This window comes from Austrofundulus limnaeus, unplaced genomic scaffold (assembly GCF_001266775.1).
Source record: "Austrofundulus limnaeus strain Quisiro unplaced genomic scaffold, Austrofundulus_limnaeus-1.0 Scaffold36, whole genome shotgun sequence".
NCBI classification, from domain to species: Eukaryota; Metazoa; Chordata; class Actinopteri; order Cyprinodontiformes; family Rivulidae; genus Austrofundulus; species Austrofundulus limnaeus.
The window spans coordinates 1,258,448-1,273,746 of record NW_013952438.1 but is presented as its reverse complement, the minus strand read 5'-3'; the positions used below and the strand labels follow the sequence as shown (position 1 = coordinate 1,273,746).

Genomic DNA, 15,299 nt, shown 5'->3' with positions numbered 1-15,299 from the left:
TTTCTTAATACAATATATTTTATTGGGACATCAAATTTTGAGAAAAAAAACAACATTTTTCTTCATTAAAAAACAGACCACAAACTGATTATTGTCCATTAAAATAAATGCTTCTGCAGTGTGTAGGCAGCACAATAAAACCAAGAGGAGTTCAGGGGCACCAGCAGGGTTTGATTAGATTTTCAACTTGTTTTGGCAGATTCTGAACAAAGAGACTGGGAGGAGAAAAACAAGTCCATAATGTTGTAAATTACTGCAAGTACATGGGAGAAGGAAACAAATGTGCTTTTGTTCTCTTTGCAACAACAAATGACTTCTTTTGATATCTGTGGGAGACAAAGATAAACTCATTTAAATGTGGGTGTCACTGAACTCGAGTTCAATAAAAACCGTTGAATTTTTTAGTTTTGTTTTATTTCACTGCATGTTTTCTAAATCAGCTTTATTGCACCAGTATTTTTTTTGAAATTCCAGGCTAAGTACGACAATTTTCTTTTAATATTTCATGGATAAAGTGATATTTGCAAGCTGTGTTTTGAATTTTCTTGTATTTTTTCAGGCACTGTGCTCTTTTTGTTACATTGTGCTTAGTAAAAAAATCATTATAACTTAAAAAACCCATCTCAGCTGGGTAGTTTCAGCAATAATTACAGAAAAAACACATTTTGGTAGAAGAAAAACAACATTGATGCACACACAGTATGTCTGTGTTCGTATGTGTTACTTTAACTGCACAGACAATACACAAACACACACAAAAATACCCCCCCCCCCCCACACACACACACACACACACACACACACACACACACACACACACACACACACACACACACACACACACACACACACACACACACAGATGCATTGTTTGTAAAGCTGATGTCATGCATCAGCTCTGACTTTAGATTGAGTCAATGGAGTGCTGGTTGCTGAACTCTTGAAAGTCATCCGGGATGGTATCTGAAAAATAAAAGACAAAGTAGAAGGTATGAAGAAAACTGTAAACTCAGAAAGGTCCAACTTCTTCACCTCCCAGCTTTAGTCTTCATGAAACAGGATGAAACACAATTCTTTCTTAGCTTAAAAAAAGAGCACAGGTTATGGAGAAAGAGTTGCATCTCTGCATTCAGTGGATGTTTGGGACAAAAAAAAAATCCAACTAGTTCAGCTTAGTTTGTTGTGTTTTATAACACTGAAAATATAGAAAAATATTAAAAGTAGCATTACTTGAAGAAATGGTTATTGCCCACGACTTGCATGCCAGAGTTTTAAACAAACATCACATGCAATTTTTGAGTGCTCGTTATGTGTCAAGGAAGCACCTCGGCTACCAAACCAAATTTTATCTCCATGTATGTAAAATCAACTATATAATAACCAATTTTTGTGTTTCCTGAGGTCAGATTGCTGAAGTGGCTATCTTGAAGTGGGTTGGCTCCAAAATGTAATCAGTTGTAGACAGTGGTTCGAATGATTTTTTTCCTCCCTGAAGGTTTCATAAAGGTTTTTGAGATATTCTGCTAACAGACGAGCAGGGTTGATTCAGTAATGCTAAAATTTGAAGCTAAGATTTAGCTTGAAATGTCAGCTACTGTCGCACCAAATTTTTGCCTTGATATCTGTAAAAGTGGTTGACTTCTAGCAGTTTTTGCGCTAAGTTCAGTTGGCTATGACTGCCATCTTGAACAGGTGAACTTTGAAATGGAGTCTGTTGTCGATGCATTCAGTGGTTATTTTTTGAGTTTGATTCAAATCCGTACAGTGGTTCATGAGATACTCTGTTAACAGACAAATGAACACACACAGCTAATTTCGTTAACGCCTGCCTTTCCTAATGCCAGGCAATAAAAACTGTAAAACCTTGTTTCTGTACCGTTGCAGCGATATTTCAGATTAGACCAGATGATGTTTTCCTGCGAGAAACAGAACACGCCAAGTCGTCCTCCTCTCATGGTTGTGTCAATGGTCACGCCAGAGTCTGCAACCAGTCCTGTTCCTTCATAGAATCGTACTCTGAACAGGACACGCAAAACAAAACAATTGTACACACATCTTTTAGATTACTGGTTGCCAGATAAGAGAATAGCTTTCATTTTCTTTTCTGCCACGCCAAAAACTGGAGAGATTAGGAGCAACCATCAGAAAAACAGGAAGTATTTCTGGTACCTGATGTATCCGATTTGTGGACGGTGCTGCAGGTACCAGCGGTAGGACACTTTATCCTTCCAGCCGACGTTCCTCGGGTCCTTCCACAGCAGACGCACCTGGTTGTTGGTGTCTCCCGTGTGCCACAGCGAGTTCCTTAAATGCTCACCTGGACCTGACTTAGATTTCACTGCCTGAAAAGTAAAAAAAAAAAAGGCAGAAAATAAATAAAAACAAGCAATTCAGTCGAATTTGCGTTATTACCTTCTTTATCACGATTCACGTATTTCACCTTAAGCTGGATGCCGGGCTCAGCCACAGCTCTGAAAGGTGTTGCCTGCCAGTAGGTTTGTTCCGTCTGTTTCCACATCACCACGTAGAAGGAGGATGAGTCCTGGTAGCCGAAGATGAAGCCGGCGTAGTCATCATCGGTGACTGTGTTTACGTGGAACGTCCCCTCAAAGTCAACGCCACTGAAAGCAGTGTAACCTGAAATCAAATCACATAAATGGCTGGGTTTTACAAAGAAGATGGATTTCATTAATGCTGAAGGTTTGTGTCTCTTACCAACAGCAAGTCCTGGGTCACTATTCATGGTCTGAACAATTTCCATTCCCTGTTTGAAAGTGAGAGAGATGATAATCTTGGTGCATTTAGAATACATGATAGGGGTAAAATACTGATACACTGACATATCACTATATTTCATTTCCTGATACTTATCAATACTGCATTGTGTTATTAATTAAGACTTGATGGATGGATGTAAGAAGATATTTGAAATTGAAATGCAGTTCTAACTGTAGTTCAGTGTTCTTCTGATTGCATGAAAATAAACAGAATTTAATCAGATTTTAAGCATGCATGATGTGAAATTTTATTAATTCACTCAGTAGTTTTTTTTTTGTGCAATTTTATTTCAATACAGCATCCAAACATATGCACACATATTCTAAATCTAAAGTCTCACCTGGTTCAGAACAACCCAGTTGGGGTCAATCTGAGCGTCCCCCTCAGGGTCCAGGACTACCGTCTGATAGGCCCTGAAGTCTGTAAGGGTAACCTCTGCGTTCTCTGGACAGTTGTCGATCCTGTCAATCACTTTGTCCTGGTCAAAGTCCGACTCACATATATCTCCAACACCGTCATCTGATGAGCGACAGTGAGAGCAGAATTTAATTGTATGAATGCTTTTAAAACATTCGGACTATTTAGATCATTTTTTTCATCCCTACGTTTTTTGGCATAATTCTCCCACTGCAATTTTTATGCTACTACAACAATTTTTGTATCAAAACATTCAGCTCCTTCAGAACATCCAGGCTATGACTTTTGGTACTTCAGCAACTTATACTTTTTGAGATATTTAGCTTATTCTGACATTTTTTTCCTCATTGAAAATTAATGGAGCTGTTGTCAACATGTTTAAAACCATTTAAAATGTTTATAAATCTTTACTGTACATTTTACCTTTTGTTCTCTTTGCTCTTCTTAACTTCCTTGTGCTGATTTGTGCCTCCCTCAGGTTCTATTTTGCTGAATTTAGCTCTTTTCTGCTTTTTTTTAGTTACAATTTTAATATCTTCTACAATTCTTTTGTTAATTTCTACGTTTTTCTATTTCTTGCTAATTAAAGCTTTTCATGCCTTTTAAAGCTGCTTTTTGCTGATTTATGCAGCTTTCAGTGTTTTTAGCTAATTTTTAGCTGTTTTTAATTCTGCATTAATAAGCTAATTTGAGCTCATGTTTTTTCAAACCTTTCATTATTAATCATTCACAATTCTTTTGTTTATTAAAGTTTCTGCTGTCTGCACTCTGATGCTGTTCTGAATCTGACAATAATAATAATTTATTCCTGAAGTGTGAAAAGGACAGAGTTTCTACACAACTATTTTAAGGGTGGGCCGGAACTGATAAGCAGCTAAGGTGACCCAAAGGTTCAGAACACAAAATAATTTTACAGAACGCAACCTCCAAGGAAAGTGCAGCATTTCATATGACAATAAAATACAAAGCACAATGGTATTGATTTGTGAGACATTCTGTTTCATGTTTTTTATGTGCTTCAATCCCAGATTTTTACAAATTTGTGTTTAAAATAAAATTGATAAATTTATAAATGCATTGATGTGGAGCTGTTTACTTTGTACAACAGCATCCTTTGGTTTTAATTTGTAAAAATGAGCAATAATTTATACGATTCATTAGAGTGTACAGCTTTACATCCATCTTTGAGACACAATCAAACTCACAGTTATTTACCAAACAAAAACACTTCCGACCCACTTCATTTCAACTGAGAGCCAGCTTCCCTTGAAGACCATTTAAACTGAGCAATGACACAGTGACTTTAAAAAAGTGCCAAAGAACTCGAGCACAAAAAATTGTGCTTTTACTCAAAGTGCCTGATCTGTGTGGGCACAGTCAACAGTCACTTGTCTCATTGCCAAAACAATAAGTTGCTTTCACTGTTTGATGTTACTTTTAGCCAGAAACTCACTGTTGTCATCAACCTGTTCAGGGTTCGGCACCAGCCTGCAGTTATCTGGTCCTGGCGGTAAAATATCCGGAATCCCATCGTTGTCGTCGTCATCATCACATTCGTCTCCCAGCCCGTCTTTGTCACTGTCCAGCTGGGAGCTGTTGATCACCAGAGGACAGTTGTCCTTGGTGTCCTGGTGACCATCACCATCACTACAGGGGAAAAATTGACGCAATGATGAAAAATAAACAGAAAGTACCATCAGTGCAGGTGTGACAATGTTTATTACCTGTCCTGGTTTGTGTCGCAGGAGTCTCCAACCAGGTCGTTATCTATATCGGACTGAAAGGAAGCAGAAAGTTATAGTGCCGCAAAATGAAAGGTTAAAGGTCAGCATGGTAAATCTTAGCACTCAATGGACATCTTTCTGAAAACGTCTGTGTTTTGCAGTAAATGAGAAACTTTAACTGATTAAGTCTCTTAAAAACATTTAATTATGAATGAACTGCATCTGTCTAACATTTTAAAATGAAACATTAGTTTATTTTGTGTCTTTTGGGCACAACATGTTATTTAATCTTCTCTTTAAGCTCAAAATATCAAATTTTAAATCAACTATTACATGTAAATACTGCCCTTTTTTAGTATTTAAAATAGTGTAAACCAAATCTGCAGCAAGCTGTCAATACAATTCAAATACATAAATACTTAAAGGGATATTTCACATCTTTTGATGAGGGATTCTTTCAAAAGATGGTGACCAATTAAATCCAGCTTCAGATTTTAGATTCAGAGCTTTTTCTGTCCCCCAAAAGCAAAGGTTAATTTTACTGTGGTAGTAAAACAAAAAAATGGTATTTGGTTTTAGACTGATTGCACAAAGACATACGAGTTTTAGAAGAAAATATATTCTTTAAAAAGAAGGTAATTAAGTATTGACTGAGCTTTCTGCAAAAACCTGTCTTTTAATAAAAATATTAGTATTAATACTTTAGTAATAATAACCCTTTAATTTTGAATTACATTGTTATTCACACAGAAATCGTGTGACAGCAAAAGAAATGCTACAACTAGCTGCTGCTGCTGCCGCCACTATAACCGTAGAGCACAATATAAATAACTACAATGTAAAGCTTACAGAAACATAAAAGTTACACATTGTTTTTGGACGGGCTCAAACTAGTCATTAACTCATCAGTCTTATCAGAATTAGCCTATTTCTTCAAGCTGAAGAGCTGTTTGCAACACATCAGATGATAAATGCTTGGAACATTTCCACAACAAACAATGTTTAAAAACCTGAACTCTGAAATCTGAACTTTGGTTCAAAGTAAGAGTAATGTGTTGGTGAACTTTTAGTTATCCATGCGACTCTGAGTGACCTGGTTTGGGTTGGGGATGTCAGGACAGCTGTCGCAAGCGTCGCCCACTCCATCTCCGTCTCGGTCCCGCTGGTCTCTGTTTTGGACATATTGGCAATTGTCCAGGAAGTTCTTCAGACCTGCCCATCAATCCCCCCCAGAGTGAAAAATTAGCATCATTTCACAACTTAAATCCCCTAAAACCATCTTTCCAACATTTGCATGACAAGAATCTGTTATTTTTTTCTTTTTTTAATCTGAAAGGTCGACAGAATAGAATAATTCTGTAAACAAATAAAGTTTCAATCTTAAAAAAACACTGTAAAACATTGTTTTAGTTTCCAGTGAAGGAAGCATCAAACGGTGTCTGACTGAGCTGATGTTGTTTTGGAGTTGCACCGTTAGGGTGCACTGTTGCATTTTCTGTGAAGCTGAGAGCAGGTTTGCATACTAACGGTATTTTCATTCATCACAGGGAGGCAGTAGCTGCACCACAAACGCACAAAGGTCAAGCAGCACGAACAGCAGCGGTAGATGAGGAGCTCTCTCATGTCCTGTGGGGATTTTTGAGGTGTAATCATACCGGTATATGATCAAAGAGTGTTTGCTCTGGGGTCAGCCTGATATTGGATTTTTTTCCCCACCCCTTATTATTTTGCACTGCTCTTCTGCTTCGGCTTACATATAAAAACCCATTTATACTTCTACACAGAAATACCTTTAAACAGCATGATTTAGACAAACTATAAACCCTCCCTGCATGATTTATTTATTTTTCATAATTTATGGCGAGAACATGAAAGGAGGAGAACATTGAGAGCCTTCAGTGATGGTGGTTACATAACGAGAGCGTCAGTGTCGGTGATGTAACTTCTTGTCGTACCATCTCCATCCATGTCGTCATCGCAGGCGTCACCTTTGCCGTCGTCATCAGTGTCCCTCTGGTCAGCGTTCTCTGTCAGACGGCAGTTGTCACAAGCATCGCCGTGGCTGTCTTTATCACTGTTCCTCTGGTCCACGTTGGGCTTATACCGGCAGTTATCCTGAGACAGACACAGGATCAGTCTTAGTCCGTTCATGGCAGTATAAGTTGTCAAATTTGACTAACTATTAGTCAGTGGTGAGCACAGCTTACCAAGAAGTTAGCTTCACTAACCTCTAAACAGATTAACCTCTAAACAGATATTTTAAGGGATGCTAACGTTAACCGTTAAAACAACCGTCTTCATCTTACTCTGATGTCTTGTAGTCTTTATGAAACAGTGATTTAAATACACTACTTTTTTTCTTTTTACCAGACACATTAGGTGTATTTGCACAAAGTATCTGTATTGGATCAGTATAGCTGATACCAGTCTGAATTTTACTCAATTTCAGAATCAGAAAGGAAATCGGTAAAACTGAAAACTGGTGGGACTAAAACAAACATGTTGGTAGTTTTCTGTTGGTTTAATTTGAAGGTGGGTGGGATCATCTGTGGCCTGCCAATCCAAATCAGAGTTATAACCCTGTCTAACCTAGAATACTTCCAGTTTAACCCTGTCAGAATAAAAGCACTTTTTGATTGAGCTAGTATTTTTATTAATACTATTTGAAGTTAGTCAAACAACAAATAGCAAATAGTTTTTCTACCATATTTTATACATAGCCAATTTTTGCATGAATATTGTTAAATGCTATTTTATTTCTTTTTGATGCTCTTACTTTGAAGTTTAGCTGCTAAAGATGCTACATGCTACACACACTATAATACACTGCTTGTAAGAGTGGATAGTTTTGATTTATTTTGGCATAAACTGCATAAAAATAGAAGTTTATCACTTCAGAAAATTTGGTCCACTAACGGTTTCCAAAGTTAGGAAAAACGCTAAGATAAAATAGATACAGTAGATAAGATAAGATAAAACTTTATTGTCTTTTCCTGATGCATATCAGTAATCCAGGTAGAAAAACAAAAGTCCTCTGGGTGGGTTCTTCATTAGTGAAACGTTTCGTCTCTCCTCCAAGAGACTTCATCAGTCTGAGTTTCAGTTGAAACTCGGCCTTACAAGCACTGCCTCCACCTGGACAAACAGGCTAGTCACATGCAAAATAGGGCCATCGACTAACAATAGGCTTGATTAGCTGTATTGTTCATAGAGGGTCATGTGCCCCATCACCTAACCCGTGTCGTGTTATGTGAATGTAGTGAATGCAAGTGGGGTTTTTTAACATCCCCTTGTTTTTGTCCCTCTTTCCCTCTTTGTGTTCCGTCTTTGTGTTTGTGTTCCCTCTTTGTGACTTCATCAGACTGATGAAAGCTCTTGGAGGAGAGACGAAAACTTTCACTAAAGAAGAACCCATCCAGAGGACCTACTTATTTTTTTCTTTTTGATTTATTGTCATTGTTGCACTGAAAAGAACACTTCGGTCCACAGACAATGAACAACGAAATATTTTTGCAGCTCCCATAGTGCAATTAAATCAGAACATTATAAAAGATAAAATAAAGAGATAAAAATTGAATAAAAAAAGTAAGATAAAAATAAGACAAAATAAAAACCCTGTTAAAAAAGAAGCTAGTTCCGCTATTAGTGGATCAGTAAAACTGTGCCCACCACTGCTATTAGTAAACAACCAACCTGCTCATTTGGAATACTGTCCCCATCTGCATCATCGTCACAGGCGTCTCCCATACCATCCCTATCAGCATCTTCTTGACCGGAGTTTGGAACAAAGATGCAGTTATCCTGCAGAGACGCAACAGATAAATGAAGGTACTTCCTGTTTAAGCGAAGCATCATTATCTGATCTTTCCGTACCTTTTTACAGCTTGGGTCCTTGCATTTGAGTTTTTCATCAGGGTACCCATCAATGTCAGTGTCCTTCCCGCACAAGTATCCGTTGCCGGCCCAGCCAATTCCACACTTTGGCAACAAATGAAACACCTCACAGAAAGCGCACACAAATTCCCTTTTCCCACCCTCAAACGTGCGAAATGACTGCACAGACCAGAAGAGCGTGTGATTGGGCCATAAAATCCCACCTGACAGGAGATGGAGCCGTCTCTTTCTCGAACACACTGGGCATTGATGTCGCAGGGGTTGGTCAAGCTGTTTCCACAGCTGACCTCTGGCTCGCAGCCCTTCACTTGGTCCCCTGTGAAACCAGTCTTACAGCTGCCACAGTAAAAGGAGCCCTGAGGGGGGAAATTAGGACAGCTGTATTTGTGTGCCTTTCAAACAGTTAATAAAAAAAGCAATACAGCTGTAGTATAATGTCCAGCTTGAACACTCAGTACCTGCTGGACTGGACTTACCATAGAGTTGTGACAGATTGAGTTGGGAGTACAGCCTCCATTATCAAGTCCTTTGCATTCGTCGATATCATCACAGACCTGAAATAAATGCTTTTAAATGTAACAATGTTTTGTGACAGTTTTATTTAATCGTTTTAATTATAAAAGCCCTTGCTGCAAATAACAATCACACTTCCTGATTTAATTGCATTTACAGCATTTATACAGAGGCTATACATATTTACCTCCCTGATACATGTTACATTAGTATTTTCTACATAATTTGATTAAAAACATGGTGAACTTAATTTTTGTTCTTTGATTTTTTGCTGAGCTTTCTGGCTTCATTTTTAAAGAAAAGAAAAGTCTAACTACATGTTCATTGTTAAAATGGTAAATATGTTATTACCTTTTGTCTTGTAATCTGTGCATCATTCTTAATGATTTTTTCTTTATTGGTTGGTTCCTTTGTGATAATACATCACATACATACATTTTCTACTTATGTTTAGTAATAAATGTGAAATATAAAGTTTCGGCATCTAGCACAACAAAATAAAATAAAAAATACCATCAAATGAAAAAAAATGTAACCACTTAAAAGTTTCAGTTTAAATTGATTATAAACTCATCTGACTGCAGTTGCACACCTTTTTTGAGTTCATGTCCATTTCACATATTTTTAATCTTTAATAACATACAATGATTTGTAAACTACGGAGCCCGTGAGGGGACATGGGGGGATTTTTTTCTTTTGCGTTCCCTTGCAATACTTTTGCGTTACCTCGCAAAATAGTTTTACATTCCCACGCAAAAGATTGTTTTGTATATGAACTGAATTAAATCAGACTTTTATTTTGAAATATTCGGTTACCAAAACAGGATGTGTCGCCCCAAATTGAATTGATGTAGCGTGGCTGCACTGTGTTAAAATATCAGCATATGACATACTTCCATGCTTGGCTGTGTGATATATTCATTTTGAAGTTGAATTAAAGCAGTAGGCTAACTCGCTAATGGTGAACATGTGAATTTGTTAATAAACCGGCAGGCACAACAGTGATAAACTGCTTTTGTGAGGGAACACAAAAGGTATTGCAAGGTAACGCAATACTATTGTGTGGGAACGCAAAAGAAAAAAAATCTCCCATGTGCCCTTGCGGGCTGAAGCTTTTAAATTTATCATAACACAACATATTCAGTCTCTGGTCTTACTCAATATTTACTTTGTTAGGGTAGAGTGTTATTAAAAACTCAAAGGTTTCAAACATTGAATTCTTTCAGATTAGCCTTGGAACAAAATGTAGTTGTCAGGATTTTTCTGTGTTTAATCATTAGTTTAACCTTGGAACAAAATTCCTCAAAGTGTAAGGTTTTTCTGCTAGGGGTGCCACTGATGAAGAAATATATAAAAAATGTAAAATATGTCTGTAATTCAGGTTATAAAGAATACTGATACAAAGAATAAACTGTAAAAACTGGATGAAAAGAATGGATGTGGCCTCCAGGTCTGAAAAGAAAAGTGAATATGCTCACCAAACCTAGATTCAGGTAATAAACCGGCTTTGGTTTATTCTTTTATCAGTTGTTTTATTGGACACTGATTTTGTATGTGTGTGTGTGTGTGTGTGTGTGNGGTCTGGTGTCTGGACGCAACCTCTTCCCATTTTCTTAGTTTTGCTTCATTTCGTGTCCAGAATGAAAGCAAACAAAATTTAGATTTTAAAACCACATTTTAGTGGTCATACTTTAATGTTTCTCTCTTCACAGTGTTTGTCTTAGATACTGTTGCAACACAGATTTAAGTTTAATGCCCCCAAAATAACAATAAGCCTACATTGAAAGAGTCGTTTATAAAATACCCTGTTTGAGTGAAATCCTTTCTCTAATTATCTTGTTTTTTTTTTTTTTACCTGTTTGTTGGTCTGAGCGAACACAATGCCCACGCCCTCGACTGGCATGCCGATGTAGCCCAGTGGGCAGGCATCACACCGGAAGCCTGGTGCGGTGTTCACACACTTCACTCCGGGGAAGCAGGGGTTAAACTGGCACTGCAGGAAAGAGAGGACAGGAGTTGTGCTGAAACAGCAGAAATAAATGTGTTTCTCAAAGGGTTTCTCCCCAAAAGCTTTTTAGGTCTGATGACATTTTTGCTGCTGTGAGAAAGAAGTTGCTGAAAGGGCTGCGGGCCTCAGGGAGGAGGTGAGTACAAACAGGATGAGACAGACGACCAAATACTACATTTGAAGTTTTTTTTCTTCATATTGTCAAAACATCAACTTTTAACCAACACCTTTGCTTATATTTCATATTCAGAAGAGTGTTGAGAACTTGTGATCTTTTTAATGTTTTTACCAGATTTGTTTTTTACCTTAAAAAAAATAGGAAACATGAGTTTTCTCATGATTTCAGTGGTTTAGAAAACATTTAGCCTGAAGGTCTGGATATAAGCCTCTTCTATCTTGCTCATAGATATTTTGTTAGATATTTCTAAACCCAATAAATGCATTAAAAAATTCCAGTATTCCACATTATAAAAGTGTCCACTTTAATGTGTGAACATCCCTTGAAATGAATTGATGATGCTCTACTGAATCATTTTTTTCATCCAAATTCAAATTGTGGAATCTGAACCAGATGCTACAAACACATGTAGTCAATTTAATCATTTTACACCTTACGCATGTCATAAATATGGATGAAACAAGATGTCATCAGTTTTAATAAAACTTTAGTAAAGTTATTATTTATGCAGTTTAAAGCTAAAATTCATTCTCGCAAGGGAAGAGTGTGAAAACATACTAAAGTTACCTCATCTACGTCGTCACAGTTGTAACCATCTCCTGTGTATCCATCTGGACAGGATGCACACTCAACACCGGTGGCTGTCTCTACACACATGTCATCACGGAAACAAACACCTGTGGTACATCTTGGTTTCACCACCTCAGTACCACCAAGGCCTTAAAATACCAAGAAAAACAAATATAATTTTAACTAGAGATATGGCATTTTCTGTGTAAATGCAGTGTGTGTGCTGAGTGCCTTGTTGAAACTAGGTTATTAAAACTTAAAAAGGGAGAACACTGGTTAAAAGCTAAAAAGAACAAAACACTAGCTTAAAGCAAAAGGTAGCATATTGTTGGCTAAAAGCTAAAAAAAGAGCAAAAGGCAGTGGTGGACAAAGTACTCATCTCCAGTACTTGAGTAAAATTATTGATACTCGGGTCAAATCTGCTCAACCACAAGTAAAAGTTACTCTGTCAAAAATCTACTCAAGTTAAAGTCCTATCAATTGAAAGGATGTTTGGGGATGATGAAATTATTTTTCATGATGATAATGCATCATGCCATAGAGCAAAAACTGTGAAAACCTTCCTTGAAAAAAGACACATAAGATCAATGTCATGACCTGCAAATAGTCCAGATCTCAATCTAATTGAAGATCTTTGGTGGAAGTTGAAGAAAATGGTCCATGACAAGGCTCCAACCTGCAAAGCTCATCTGGCAACAGCAATCGGAGAAAGATGGAGCCAGATTGATGAAGAATACTGTTTGTCACTCATTAAGACTCATTAAGTCCATGCCTCAGAGACCGCAAGCTGTTAAAAAGCCAGAGGTGGTGCAAAAAATACCAGTGATGTGTTGGAGTGTTCTTTTGTTTCTTTTTTATGATTCCATAATTTTAGAGAGATTCCATATTTTTTCTCTCTGCTTGGTCTAAAAAATTAACGGTTACTGACTACCACATTTTTGTCTTGATTTCTTTTAGTGTTTCTTAAAGCCATAAAGTTGTCATTTGAAATGACTCTAGTTTTGTGTCATGTCTGTGATCTTCTTTTTTTTCTACAAAATTAAACAGCTTAATGAACATCCTCCAAGGCCGGTGGATTACAAAACTATGCTGAACCAAAGGTAATCAGTAACTAACAAGCTTTCTAGAAATGTAGTGTAGTAAAAAAGTACATTTGTCTTTGAAATGTAGCGAGTGAAAGTCATAAGTACCCCAAAAAATAATTACTCAAGTAAAGTAAAGATACTGAAAGAATGTACTTAAGTACAGTACTCAAGCAAAGGTACTCCACTACTGTCCACCACTGGCAATAGGCTAGCTAAAAAGAAAAGCACATAGAAATAGAAAATAGAAATAGAAAAAAAGATAAAGCTAAAAAAACACTAGCTAAATGTAATGCAAAAGGCTAGCTAAAAAATAAGCAAAGCAAAACAACAGCCAAAATGAGTAAAACTCTTACTAAAAGTAGCAAAAGCTAAAAATAGCTAAGCCCCAAAAGTAAAATGTAGCAAACATCTTGCAAAAAGGTAGCAAAACATTAACACCAGCTAAAGATTAGCTAAAAGCTAAAACAAAAAGCAGAAGCAAAAAGTAATGTAGAAAAGCAAAAATAAACCAATCGCTCTAAAAGCACATCTTAAAGAAATTAAGAGATTTCTATGTATTTCTGTAGGAAAATATTTGTAAAAAATTTAAATATTTACGAGTATAAAATGTACAAAATCTAAGTCCTGAATGAGCTAAACTATAACAGCACAAAGCATGCATAAGTACAATGAATTGCAATAAAAAAAATAATAATAATATGAAAAAAAAAACCCAACCAAACAAGAAAACAATATTCTTTATCCATGTCATTAAAATACTTTTTGTTGAGTGACCCTGACTGAGCATTACTGTGAGTGTTCTTACCACAGGCCTGACACTCAGAGATGGTGTTTCTAAGGAAAGAGGTTTCCTTTACCTGCAGGAGGAGGAAACATTAAGACGTTCATTTGCAGTTGGTTTGTCAGGCAGGGAGGTCACCGCTGAAGATGCAGGATTAAACAGTCTCAGAGGAACTGTTTGAAGTGGTTACCTGCTGAATGAGCACCTCCTTCAGCTCATTTATCACCTTTGTTAACTCCTGCATTTGATTAGACAGCTGCTTTGTGTTGACCCCTAAGAGAAAGAGACGGTTAATTTGGCTTAACTAAATCAGAGGCTGGTAGACTCTCAGAAGGTGTCTCATCAGCTCAGCATTGGATGCTACTATTTTATGGCTGCAAGTGTTATCTTGGGGAACATTCAGCTGCCTCGAAGGACGCTTATTTCCATTCAAAGAATCTTACCCAGAGTTTGGACAGAGTCTCTTTGCTGGAAATGACAGTCTTGTAACGATGCAACATTCTCAAATGAGTCCCCAACCACCAGTTTTAGCTCGTCTAAACTCTCCTGTTAGAATGAAACAAAAACGGGGATCTTTTTGTAAACCTGCGGAGGCTTCATCCAGACAGCAGCACAGCCATTATTGTACAGAGTTATTCTAAGTGACAGTTCACCTGCTCCCTGGCTTGCATAGTCTTCAGCGCCACCATGCCGTACCCTGCCGGCAGACCTTGGAAGGCGACCGGAAGCTCCCTGACCGTCTCTACCAGCCTGCAGTCCAGATGCAGCTCCACCCCGCCTGGCCCCGGCTGCTGCAGCCCCTTCAGGTGGAACAACAGGCGGTGCTGCTGGCCGTCTGCCAGCACCAGGTTGTTGAGGGTAATGGAACTCGTTCTCTTGTCGCTCCGCAGGTAACGTAACACGGCTGTGAGAGGACAAGGCAGAGCAGAAAACAGACGACTTACAGCAAACATCTACTCCAGAAGGTTTGTCTTAAAGTTTGCTATAGAATCGTTAGAACATAACATCTTTTTAAGAATTAATTTGCCCTATTTTTGACGCAGATTTCTAAAGTTGCTTAAATTAAAATTACCACACCTCCTTCATTTTGTTACAGCCTTATACAAACATGTTTTTAGACTCTGATTCTATGGTGATAGGTCAGAGACGTTCAAGTCAGGTTCTGTGGATAAGTCACGAACAAATAATGTCTTACCTGTTGTAGATGGTTCTTTGAAGGGTATTTATTTAGAAAAATAGAGTTTAAATCTCATTGCTTAATAACCTAGGTGAAAAAAATATACTAAAGTATATTTTAAATAGACTTCATTTTACATAATTTTTTTAAATATACTGTTAATAGAATATACT

The 15,299-nt window shown here is 37.4% G+C and overlaps 1 protein-coding gene across 2 annotated transcripts in view; it reads right to left on the bottom strand.

The window, feature by feature from the left end:
• thbs4b (thrombospondin 4b) overlaps positions 1 to 15,299 on the bottom strand; it is a 22,077-nt gene continuing 6,778 nt past the window's right edge. The window contains exons 3-22 of one of the 2 annotated variants that reach the window (XM_014006520.1): positions 14,603 to 14,853; positions 14,393 to 14,495; positions 14,140 to 14,222; positions 13,974 to 14,025; positions 12,080 to 12,231; positions 11,182 to 11,319; positions 9,290 to 9,367; positions 9,017 to 9,169; positions 8,793 to 8,897; positions 8,613 to 8,720; positions 6,875 to 7,034; positions 6,013 to 6,131; positions 4,920 to 4,972; positions 4,649 to 4,842; positions 3,119 to 3,297; positions 2,716 to 2,764; positions 2,441 to 2,637; positions 2,170 to 2,342; positions 1,877 to 2,016; positions 1 to 963 (exon numbers count right to left, since the gene is read on the bottom strand). In XM_014006520.1, the coding sequence (XP_013861974.1) occupies positions 905 to 963; positions 1,877 to 2,016; positions 2,170 to 2,342; positions 2,441 to 2,637; positions 2,716 to 2,764; positions 3,119 to 3,297; positions 4,649 to 4,842; positions 4,920 to 4,972; positions 6,013 to 6,131; positions 6,875 to 7,034; positions 8,613 to 8,720; positions 8,793 to 8,897; positions 9,017 to 9,169; positions 9,290 to 9,367; positions 11,182 to 11,319; positions 12,080 to 12,231; positions 13,974 to 14,025; positions 14,140 to 14,222; positions 14,393 to 14,495; positions 14,603 to 14,853 (2,546 nt within the window). In that variant the 3' untranslated portion in view covers positions 1 to 904. Of the gene's footprint in view, positions 964 to 1,595; positions 2,017 to 2,169; positions 2,343 to 2,440; positions 2,638 to 2,715; positions 2,765 to 3,118; positions 3,298 to 4,648; positions 4,843 to 4,919; positions 4,973 to 6,012; positions 6,132 to 6,874; positions 7,035 to 8,612; positions 8,721 to 8,792; positions 8,898 to 9,016; positions 9,170 to 9,289; positions 9,368 to 11,181; positions 11,320 to 12,079; positions 12,232 to 13,973; positions 14,026 to 14,139; positions 14,223 to 14,392; positions 14,496 to 14,602; positions 14,854 to 15,299 lie in introns of those variants that run through there. The other variant, XM_014006519.1, reaches the window with a different exon arrangement.